At 44.1% G+C, this 12,112-nt stretch overlaps 1 protein-coding gene across 4 annotated transcripts in view; it reads right to left on the minus strand.

The window, feature by feature from the left end:
• Window positions 1-2,167: 2,167 nt before the first annotated feature.
• prkar1b (protein kinase, cAMP-dependent, regulatory, type I, beta) overlaps window positions 2,168-12,112 on the minus strand; it is a 79,928-nt gene continuing 69,983 nt past the window's right edge. For all 4 annotated transcript variants that reach the window (XM_022195327.2, XM_051940886.1, XM_022195328.2 and 1 more), the window contains 2 exons: window positions 5,270-5,351; window positions 2,168-4,201 (listed from right to left, as the gene is read on the minus strand). In XM_022195327.2, coding sequence (XP_022051019.1) covers window positions 4,029-4,201; window positions 5,270-5,351 — 255 coding nt within the window. In that variant the 3' untranslated portion in view covers window positions 2,168-4,028. The remainder of the gene's footprint in view (window positions 4,202-5,269; window positions 5,352-12,112) is intronic.

The raw sequence follows: 12,112 nt of genomic DNA on the forward strand, positions 1-12,112 counted from the left end.
TGGTCAAACCCTGCTGCTGCTGCTTCCTGCGCTCACGGACCACCTCTGTTTGGCAGCAAAGGAGACAGAAGAAACAGCAATACGGCTGAGAAAACCAACAAAACATAGTAAAAATATGTGACAACAACTAGAAAAATACTCTATGCTACTTCACAAACCCTGACACTGTATGAATTACAGCCTTGGATCTGTTCAGTTGGTTTGACTGAGCAGGAACGCTGCTCTGTGGTGGTAGTATTTAAACAATCGAGCATCTACACACTGACATTAAAACTGCTTCTCATCGTAGCCTCGTCTTCAGCTCCAGATACTCTCCGGTCTCACTCAGGGCTGAAGTCCAGGTGTGTCCAGGGCTTCACCTGGACACACCTGGACTCATGCTAGTCTGATGGGAGAAACGCCTTTGGTGTCAGTGCTGCAGCACAGCAGCTGCATGGTGATTATAGGACAAAGAAGGCATAAAGGGCCCAAATATAGAAGTGACTGACCCAAATGATGGTTGGTAAAGGAGTGTGTGAAAGTGCACATTTGTTTGCACTCTCTTATTCTCACACTGGCATGGTGCCACGGTGTCAAGGCTCATGTGACGGTGCCAAGTTCTGTCCTCAACCGGCCCACCCAGGATGCAACACACACACACACACACACACACACACACACACACACACACACACACACACACACACACACACACACACACACACACACACACACGTCAACCATTCTCACTAATATTGGTTCTTTGGGTCAGTGGATGTTGCTGATGTTTACCAGTTTATTCCAGAGCTTTGAACTCTATAAAATGGTTTTGTTCGGTTACTATGGAGACGGATCTGCTGTTTGGAAGCTGAGCTGCTTTTAGTCTTTATTGGACTCAAAAAAAATTAAGTAAAAAAAACTTCATACTTGACTTGGAAAGGATTTTTTTCCTCTCACTAACTTTGGTGGAGATATCGCCTTGCCTGCCTTGCCTGCCTTGCCTGCCTTGCCTGCCTTGCCTGCCTTGCCTGCCTTGCCTGCCTTGCCTGCCTTGCCTGCCTTGCCTGCCTTGCCTGCCTTGCCTGCCTTGCCTGCCTTGCCTGCCTTGCCTGCCTTGCCTGCCTTGCCTGCCTTGCCTGCCTTGCCTGCCTTGCCTGCCTTGCCTGCCTTGCCTGCCCTGCCTGCCCTGCCTGCCCTGCCTGCCCTGCCTGCCCTGCCTGCCTGTCTGTCTGTCTGTCACACGCCTGTGCTCAGTGAAAGGTCATGCTGTTTGTGGGTACATCTATATTAAATGGACACATTTTATGGTGATTTCTGCCACAAATTTTTTCAAGATTTCAACCGTTAGAAATGATCCAACCACTGAGCGGCCTTGGAGGAGGACTGCACTCTGAGGGTTTTTCCTGTTTCTTTTGAATCGGTCTAATCTTAAGTTATGTGCTGTTTCTCAGGTTGTTCGACATGCAGCGGAAACATCAGCTTCGTCCTTCTTCAGGAGGTCAGAACATCAGAAAAAGGAAACAAGTTTTTGAAGAGCCAGTAGTAAAGAAGTTAAAACGTCTTCAAGAACATAAGAGAGAAGCTCCAAGGATTACCATGAGCTGGAAGACTGAGAATCTACACAGACTGCAGTCAGACAGTGCTGCTGGAACGATGCAGCCAATTTAAAAGAATCAGTGTCAGGTCTGTCTGAAACGAACCTGAGAGGAGGAAGGATCAGGTTCTGCACGTACGGCTGGAATAAAAGCTGTGATGATTTATTTATGGTAAAATAAAATAAGCACTTCCCGTTTCACAGAGCTGCAGACCTGCTGAACATGTTAGCATCAGACTGAGGGTGTGTGTACATGTGTGGGAATGGGGGGTATTAAACTCAATGTCAGCGAGTTGGGGGCGCATTCCTCAGTTGATTTAGTGGGCATTAAGATGAAGAGGAATGTGTCAAAGCTGTGGAGGCTTTAGTCCACCGTGGTGTAAACCGGCTGGGAGGATGACTGACACTGAGAAGGATGGAGAGCAGAGAGGAGGACTGGAGAGAAATGAGACAGAAATACAACATTCAAGGGGAGCTACAGGTGAGAAAAGGGACAGAGAGAACTAAGTCCAGTCAGGAGAGGATGCCAGGAGTCGGGATAAACGAAGTGGAAAGAATGTGAAAGAGGAGAAATAATGACTCCAATCAAAAGGATTTCAGAAGCTTATCTTTATTTGCTCAAGATGGTTTGATAGTTGAAAGAAAACGATACAGAGAGAGAGAACACAGATTTTACAAGATTTTCTCCTTTAGGTCCCATTTCTCCAACATCAGACTGCAGCTGATCAAAGGAAAGCAACACAAGTTTCTACTTTTAAAACTCTTATTTGGAACACAGAATTCATGTCTTAAAAACAGCGAAATCAAAGCGGTGCACTGACCCAATGATACAAACTCTAAAGTGGTGCAAAAGCTTTCATAGCAACAAACGTGGAAGTAAACCGGCTTAGAAAAGCGTCAGACGTGTGTTGAAGGTTTAGTCCTGAGACAGAGTCGGCGTTTCCAGGACGGCTGTTTCAGACTCTGCAGAGCGGATCCACGGCTCACAGATCAGAATAAAGAGGGTTTCTACTGAAAGAAGCAGCTGGGAATTCATTTGGCTGCACACGCTACATACCTGTAAAACCTTAAACTTCAGAGATTTTCTAGATTTTCTTATTGCCAACAAATGTCATGAAAAGACCAAAAGCAGCAACGATTGATCCAAAGAATACGTTTCATCAAAGGTGTCATTTAGCTCACAGAAAAAAGATGAAACACATCACTGAGTCTTATTTCTTCATTTATCACTAAAAATACGAGCACAGTAACATGTTTAGACACAGCTCCACAGGCTGCTGCTGAAAAGGGACAAGAAAACTGGAGATTTTCCTTAGAACAGGGTTACAACTAATGATCAGTTTAACCTGCATTAGTTGTTTGGTTGTTCACACACACAGAAGGTCCGTCTGCTGCCACAGAGGAGCAAATAAACCAGGAAATGTTCACACCTAACGAGCTGCAGTCAGAGAACTCAGAATTTACTCAAACCAATAAACCAAATGTCAGAATAGTTTGTAATGAATGAAATAGTTCAGGATGAACCGATCTGACAGACAGCAGGAGAAAAGCTGAAGATCACGTGGTCCAGAAATGCAGACCTGATGCCAAGGAAAGAACATTTCATTTCTTATGTCACCTTTGTTATAAAAATCAGATCATTCTAACTTTTCACTGTGCACGCTGATAAAATGAATATCAGAGTAAAAAGAGTGAAAAGCTGAAGAAGAAAGAGTTTACGGCGGCGTTACAGACCAGAGGCTGCAGATGGACCACCATGAGGAGTCTGTGGAGCTGCTCCTAAATAAGTTCAAGCCTCCAAACAATCTGCTGTTGGTTCTGGTCTTTTCATGGATTAGTCGACAGAGTTAACGTTTAACTCAACACACAGCTGCCTCCAACTGATGTCAGCAGTAACAGCACATTTAAGAAGCTTTGTGAATGAATGAACATCTTCAGACCTCTACAGCTACGTTTGAGGGAACAGAGGTTGGTGTCAGATTGGACCTAAACGGCTCCACGGACACCCCCAAGTGAAAAGAAGGCAAAGCACAGCCAGCGAGCAGAGACATGTGCGCTACCTTCGCCCCGCCGTATGCAGACATGACTTCACTTCCTTCTTACTTCCTGAATTTATCCTTCATAAAAGAATGAAAGTGCAAACATCCTTGGTTGTCAGTCCTGGAGCATGCATCAGGTACAGTCGGCTCCTTCACATCATTTATGGAAATGATCCTCTCACAGCAAACACCTGCATGTTGGTTCTGACATAAAGCTACGTGACAGCACAGATCAAAGTGCACAAGGTCAACAGAAAGAAACGCGCAAAATGGAAAAAGGCAGGCAATGAGCGCCCTGTGGATGTGAAGCCTGAGTCCTTCACCCTGCACCCCCACTCCTCCCTCCCTCCCACCCACCGACCAAAACCCCGATGCTGATGTAGAACTCCTCTGCTGGTGGAGAACGGGCCGACCCGTCACACGGTGAGGGAGATGAAGCTGTTGTATCTCTGGATGTTCCTCTTCAGGATCTCTGAGCACGGCCCCAGAACGCGCTCAAAGCGAGGCCGGTCCAGCTTCACACACTTCAGGGGCCCGCGGGCGACGACGGTGGCCGCCCTGGGCCGGTTCAGGAGCAGGGCGATCTCACCTGGACGACGAAGAACTGACTTCAGTTTATGATGGAGGAGGAATAACTGATCAGTTCATGATCATGTGTTTTCATGCCAAGTTACTGCACTCAGACTTTGACTTCTGGCAGTTAAGAATAAACAGAAATGTCAGATTTTTTTTACATTTATAGCTATAATTAATGAGGGGATTCATCAGTCTCTTACTCTGAATTCTCCAGTACTTTCTGATTGTAAATAGAAAATCTGTGATTTCATGATTTCTGACTTGTAGACTGAAACTAATGTTGAACCCATAATCAAGTAAAATGATTTGCAGATTATTCAATAATGAGAATAATAATTAGCTGCAGACGAGATTTATTTCACAGAATGGATTGTTTGTGATCACTAAATTATTTTAAACTATAATTAAATATAAAACCTCCCACATTTGTAATATTTGCATCTTTTTAAATCAGCTGTTCCCAGTATGTTTTGCAAAAGTAATTACATTAACATGGCCAGAAAGGAGTTACTATTTATGTGTTTCCACTAAAAAGTCACGAAAACATGCAAAAATGACACTTAAAGATGCAAAAAGTCACTAATAGATGTAAAAAATGTCACAAAAAGATACACAAAGGACACAAAAATATGCAAAAATTTCACGATGACACAAAAATGTCACAAAAAGACACAAAAACGACATAAATATATGCAAAAATTTCAAGAACACACAAAAATGTCACAAAAGATGCAAAAATTACACAAAAATCTGCAAAAATTACACAAAAAGATGCAAAAATGGCCCAACAATTTGCAAAAATGCCACGAAAAGACGCAAAAATATCACTAAAAGATGCAAAAATGATGAGATGCAAGAACGACACAAATCTCTAAAAATGACACAAAAAGATGCAATAATAATACAAAAATATACAAAAATGACATAAAAATCTGCAAAAATGTCACAAAAAGATGCAATAATGACATAAAGATGCAAGAACGACACAGATTTCTAAAAATGACACAAAAAGATGAAAAAAAGATGCAAAAGTATGCAAAAGTGCCTGTGGTGCAAATGTGGTACGGTAGAAATCACTCACCAAAGTAGTCGGAGGGTCCGAGGCGCCCCACCTCCACGTACTCCTCGTTGTCAGAGCGGCGCTGCAGAACAGAGGCGATACCCTGGACACAGAAAAGAAGAACAAAGAGGAGCTGGAGGAAGGAAAGGACAGGAATAAAAGGAGGAGGGGGTTCTGCAGAGAGAGCCTTGTTTGCTTCATAAGAACACAGATTTATTCTGCTTCTCTGTGGGACCCACACCTGTCGTCAGCAGAGAGACTAAACAACACACAGCCAGGAAAACTGATTGGTTCTGCTTCACTTCCTCCAGAGTGTAATAAATACAAACATCTAAGCCCCTGAGTGTCTCCATCCCATAATCCCCTTTATCTGCATTCAGCCGTTACATGGAAACAACTGTATTGTCCAAGAGTGAGAGAAGAAGAATGTAGAATCCTGGAATGACCCTGGAAGCCCAGCACACTTCAGAGTAACGGACTAAACGTGGTGCTCCAAACTGAGGCTCCTCTGCTGTGAACAGACAAACGATAACAGACGGACAGACGGACAGAGGAGGAAAACGCTGAACTGTTTATTCAGAAAACACACATGGGCTTCATTCCAGCTCACGGCTCTTTGCTGCAGGTCTTCCCTCCCTGCTAATCTGTCTGAAAAAGCCAACAACAGAAGAAAAAAAGATAGAAAGTCCAGCAGCTGATATCTGCTGGATGGACTGACTGGACGTCGTCTGTGAGTCATCCAACAAGCAGAGGGAGGAAATAAGCTTTCCATTCTCTCTGCCTAACAGGTGACAACAGCTCAGTTTGTCTCACAGCTGCTGGTGTGAATGTTTGACTATTTATCTTTCCAAACATCGTTTAAACTTGTGCTTGATGCCACGTCTGCAGCTGGACCGAGGTGTGTTTTCAGGGTCAGGACATCTACAGGACCTTCAGAGCTGCAGTAACTGGTAGCAGCTAGAAACTCACAGAACAGCCTGACTGCTCTAATCCTCCTGGTGCTGACCAGGCTAATAATGCCAAATATGAATATAATGAGTCCTAATGAGAACCCCTAAAGTGACAGAGGTGAGGCTGAGTTCCTGTGGAAGATTTGTGACTTTCTGAGCCGGTAGAGGAGCGAGCTGTGGAGGAGTGATGGAAGCTGTTCAAGGAAGATGGAGAACACCATTTGAGCATCACCTCCAAACACCACCATGACAGCAGGGTGGAGGTAGCTTCAGAGTCGAGGTCTCCTCACCACTAAAACACAGCAGAGACGCTGAAGGAGACCATGGAAGGAGCTGAAGCTGAGCTGATATGACTGATCACTTAGTTTCAATCACTGACTGGTGGTTGTCCCCAGAAAAGATCATAAGCTGCATTTAGCTCTGCACAGAAGAAGAAGAAGAAGGAGAAGAATAAGAAGAAGCTAGACCGGCCTCGACAGACGGTCAGCAGCAGGACTGATGAGGTTTCATTTGTCAACGGACAAAGAATTATTAAAAGATGCTGGTTTGATCTCATCTCCTCAAATTTGTGCCAGAGGGTGTTGAAACATTTTTTGGTGCTGATCTAAAAATCCAGTTTCTATTTGAGATTTTCTAAAAAGATGCAATCTAGAAATTCCAGGACAGCATCTAGAAAAAGCAGAAACTGTATAATTTGTCCACTGGTTCCCTTCAGAGCAGCTGATGAAAGGAAAAGCTGCTCCCAAAAAACTCGTCACACCAGCTCAGAGAACAAGCCCGCTGGATGTCAACCTGACCCGACCTTCATGCCAGAGATGTTCACTGGTAACAGAGCTGGTTTATCAGTGATTCAGATGACCGATGTCCTCCAGAGTCCTGCTGTACCGTCCTGAGGAGAGCTGTGGAGTCTGATGTGGGATCACAGCAACAAAATCAAAGCTCTACCCGCCGGATTCACCACATCTGACTCCACATAACTTCTTCTCCCTCCGTAAACTGAAATCCAAGTTAAAGGGTCGCCATTGTTGGGACTCACAGGAAAAGACTTCCAGAGAGCTTCACAAACCTGACAGGAGCTCTGAAGTCGTGAAGAGTTCAGGAGGGACGTGGGCCTGATTTCAGCTCTGTATGGGTGCAGTCTTGGAACTTCTTGATTGTAGGGTGTAGGGTTCTGTCAAACCATAGCCGGATCCTTGCTTTTAAAGATGCTCAGTATTTTAACTTTTGGAAAGAATTCAGTTTATTAACTACTAAGAAACTGCTACCATTCAAACTGTAATACCGTCAGAGCGGTCTGATGTTCACCATGAAGCTGAAAAACACATATTTCTTCCAAAATGCAATTTCTGTTTGGAGATAACCGACTGCCCAACCAGGCCCAGGATGATTTAAGGACTGTTCTACTCGTGGCCCGTTGGAAATTAAGGCTTTCTCATCATGGTGCAAAAATATTCACTTCTAACTGTGGAAAACCCTGTCACAGTTAGGACACATGTGTGCACGTACCACACATAAAAACACACCGATATGTGCCAAGACAGAAATAGAAAACACAAAAAAACAAAAAATTTTTGCACAGTTAGGATATTCCCATTGGCTGCTTTGGGCTTTCCCTCTGCACTGGACTGGACCGGCTTGTTTTGAACCTTTATGACCTTCTTAAAACCCACAGACATTTAAAAATACAACACTGAAAATAAACAGGAAAGCAAATCCTGCTCTGAGTTTATCATTAGAGACACATCTTTGTTTCTTTCCTGCTGCTGTAGTGGACTCACAGCTGAACTTTTAACAGATACAGGGCAGGGAAAAGTATTTGCCCCCTTCTTAAATTCTTATTTTTTTAATATTTCCCTCACTTACATGTTTGAGACTGTCAAACAAATGTAAATATCAGTCAAAGATAACCAAAGTAAACACAAAGTGCAGCTTTAATGATGATTTAATGTTTTAAGAGTAAAAAGGATCCAAACCTAGCTGACCCTGTGTGGAAAAGTAACTGCCCCCCCCCCGTTAAATCATGAACAAACTGTGGCTAATCACATTTTTTGCAAAGCGAGTTCTATTTCACTGACCACACCAGTACTTCTTCACAGTTCTGTACATACATGCAGTACGTGCACCGCGTTACAGGTGAGTGTTACTGCAAAGCGTGCATGTGATGAGGAATGAGCTGGGTGGCTGAAATCCTTCCCCTGCTGTATGACGTTTGCTCCTGTATCTGACCAGAACCTCCAGAACCTGCTGCTTAACTCCTTCTGAGCAGCAGAGAACAGGCTGGTGCTTCACAGTTTGCTTTGTGGTCGACTAAAACGCTGCTACGCTGACCAATGCTGGCTTTTCATGGCACGCTAAACTGTACAACATTTAGACCACAATTTGAACACAGCATAAAGAAGGAGTTCACAGACTGCAGCTCATACAGCCGACATCTGCCTGAGGAGGAAGGACAGCAGAGATTTACCAGCTAAAAATAAACTCATTAGCATCATCTGAGTGCTGAATGTTGATCATTTCTCAGCTTAAGATTGATTTTACAGACTACTAATCACATTCATACTCAGCAGAAGACCTGCATTCAGAATTCTGGTTCATTATTTGGGAAAAAATGAAACTAACAGTTTGTGCACGGCCAAAAAAACCTCACTGGAAAACTAATACTAGTGCAATATCAGCTATTACAATCTGTATCTGCAGATGAAGGACGAAGGAGGAGGAGGAGAGAAGAGCATCAAGATGATCAGCTGGTGGTGATAAATGTTCCTTCCACACATTGACTAATTATTAGATTCTACTGCAAAAACCCCAGAGATGTGATGGAGAGAGGATGAGGCATCAGTGTTTACAACCATTCATGTCCAAACAAAGACGGTGAGACGAAGCAGCAGCGCCGCTACAGTAGCTCCTCCAGTGTGGTCCAGATAAGCATCAGTACCAGCCCAGGGGTAGCACTGATCCACACACACCTCCTATAAACATCACAGAGCCTCTCTACCCCACAGACAACACAGGACTAAAGACAGCAGACGGAGAATAAAACAAACAGAGAACATGAATGAATGAAAATGAAACAGACAGCAGCAGTGTGAGCGCTACTGGAAGATACTCTCACACACACTCACACCATTTATTAAACACACAAAGCACACACAGCGCAGAGAGCACGCTAACAGCGACACGCCACACTGAGGCGCCTCCCAAAGGAAACGACAGCCGCTGGAACGACAGCAGAGATGGAGGAAGGTGATACTGGAGAGCTGCTCTGAGGCCACCCAGCTCCACATGTGGTTAAACTGAATTAAAACGACTTCATCCACCGTCCTTCTTTCAGCTGTACATTTTCACTCACATCTAATACGGTTTCATTCATTAACTGCATCGATCTTCAGTCTGTAAAAGCAGCGTTAAGCTCCATTAGCTTAATCACATTTTGGTAAACATGCAGGTTCCTAATAGCACAAGATGAATAGCAGAGAATCCACTGAGTGGTTCTGGTGACCCACTGGGACCCTTCAGCATGATTACTGCTGTGGGGTCAAAGGACTAACAGGAGATGAGCTGCTGTCCAGGTGGATGAGCGGAGGAGATGAGAGTGAAAGCATCAGCAGAGAGGAGTCAGCATTCATCAGCAGTCTGACATGAATCATCTGGATTTCAGGTGTGAAATCAGTAAATTACCCAGCCTGACTTCAGCTCTTCATTCCCTGACAGCTCAGGACTACCAGCCAATCAGGGTGCCTGAGCTGGATGTCCAGGTGAGTGAGTCAAAGCCTGAATGTCTTCTACCTGTCGGGGATCACTGTGGAGCTGGGAACATCCACAACATCCCTCCTCTCAGCTAATCTGAGACTTTTATTAACTGACTCTACAGACATCTGTTTCATTCTGACATTAAATGTGTTTTTCTGTGAATTCTTGTCAAAAGACCAAATAATTCTGGCCTTGAAGGAAAAACCTTCACAAACAGTTTTCTTCCTGCCATCACCGTCCTCGTGTCTCCAGACTGTTCTCTGCATTAAAAGCTTCACTGGCAACAATATTCAGTTTACTTTAATTTGTCAAATAATTACAACCAGTTCTCTGGTGTGGAAGCTTTGTCTTACATGTGTGATTTATTCAGAGGGTATTATTTAGGTCAAAGCTCTATACTGTCATGGTGGGTGTGGTCTCATTTACGGCCATTCAAAAGTTTAGGCTCACTTAGAAACGTCCTTATTTTCTACTGAAAAGCATTTTCTTTTCAGTGAAGATGACATGAAATGAATGATAAATCCAGTGTAGACATAGTTAATGTGGTAAATGACTATTCTAGCTGTAAACAGCTGATTTTTAATGGAATATCTCCATAGGGGTACAGAGGAACATTTCCAGCAACCATCACTCCTGTGTTCTAATGCTACATTGTGTTAGCTAATGGTGCTGAAAGGCTCATTGATGATCAGAAAACCCTTGTTCAGTTATGTTAGCACATGGATAAAAGAGGGAGTTTAATGGAGAACATGAAGGTGATCCCCCACATTTCAACGTTAGTGTAGACACCACAGTGAAAAAGGTACAAACTGAAATGACTTTAACTTGTTAAAGATTTAGAAACCACATCATGAACTCTGACATTTGTCTCTCTGATGCTCCAAAGGTTTTAATACCTCCCTGTCCTCATTCACTTCAAGGCACAGATGAGACGGCTTGACTAAAGAGTTGGTGAGCTGAGGTAGAAGCTGAAGCTGAGTGTTCTGTTAGCTCTGTGTGAGGAAAAAAATGTAAACATGTCACTTTTCATTTGGGCCTCCTTCCTCCCGGCAGCCAGAGAAAGTCACGTCTCTGTACCTCTCTGTTCATCTTCCCTTAATTAGTGATTGTGGGGTTTGTCTCTGGCTGATGCAACAAAACTGCAGAAACAACACGAGAAAGAAAGACGAGGCAGAATAGGAGAAATCAGCTAAAGAAAGCCCTGACATCTAGTCACAGAGAAAACACAATCAAGGTGGATTTGACTCAGACAAACTCTCACAGAGTCGTGCCCTCCCTCTCTCCTGGTGGTGCGTCTTGAACGGCCTCCTCTCCACCCACATGGCCCTGCCCTCTTTGACTCATCCTTCTCTGCCTCCTGGGAGGCTGGGTCTCCTGACCCCGTGTGAAAGTCAGCAACAAGCATTCCACCACAGTCCACCCTGCTCTGGGAAAGTCAGGCTCTGCTGCGTTGGATGGGGAGAGAAAAGACAGCGAGGGAGGTACGAAGGGAGGGAAAACAGACAGGAGACTGGGAACAGGGGTGAAGGAAGACTAAACCTGCTGCTGTCTGGTAAAAACAGGACACACATGGTGCAGAACAGGGAAAGTCTGCTCAAGAAAAATGCAGGAATATTAGAGAAATGAGGAGTGTGGATGCTCCGATTCAGTCTGAAACGCTCACACAGACGACTGACAGGAATGTTCTGGCTGCCTCCTCCTCCCTCCATCTCTCCATCCCATAATCCCCCAGATTCCTCTGCATATTTTGCCATGTTTTGTCTCCTCTCTGGGGTAGACCAAGTCTCAGACTGATGAGTCATGCATTGCTAACTACAATATTTGTTTCCTTTTCTATTTTCTGCACCGTCAAACTGGCTCTTAAAGCTTTAATTGGGGGCTTCCGACCTGACCAACAGCTGGAGAGCAAACATGAGGAATGCATGAGATAAAAACAGTCTAGTTTATATATATCTAGACAGGGACACAGATGACTGAATCCTTCAGAATATTAGGTTTAAAATGAAGCAATCATGTGTGAGGTTAAAGTGCTGATATTCGTTGTTTCGACAACTTTATCTACCGATAGTTTGATCTCTTTCCAGTCATACGTCGCTTTGGATGAAGCATCGTCTAAATGAAACTGTAGAACTGTAGATATTCAGCGTGGTAGCAGGTCTGACCC

This window comes from Acanthochromis polyacanthus, chromosome 21, assembly GCF_021347895.1.
Source record: "Acanthochromis polyacanthus isolate Apoly-LR-REF ecotype Palm Island chromosome 21, KAUST_Apoly_ChrSc, whole genome shotgun sequence".
Classification (NCBI taxonomy): Eukaryota; Metazoa; Chordata; class Actinopteri; family Pomacentridae; genus Acanthochromis; species Acanthochromis polyacanthus.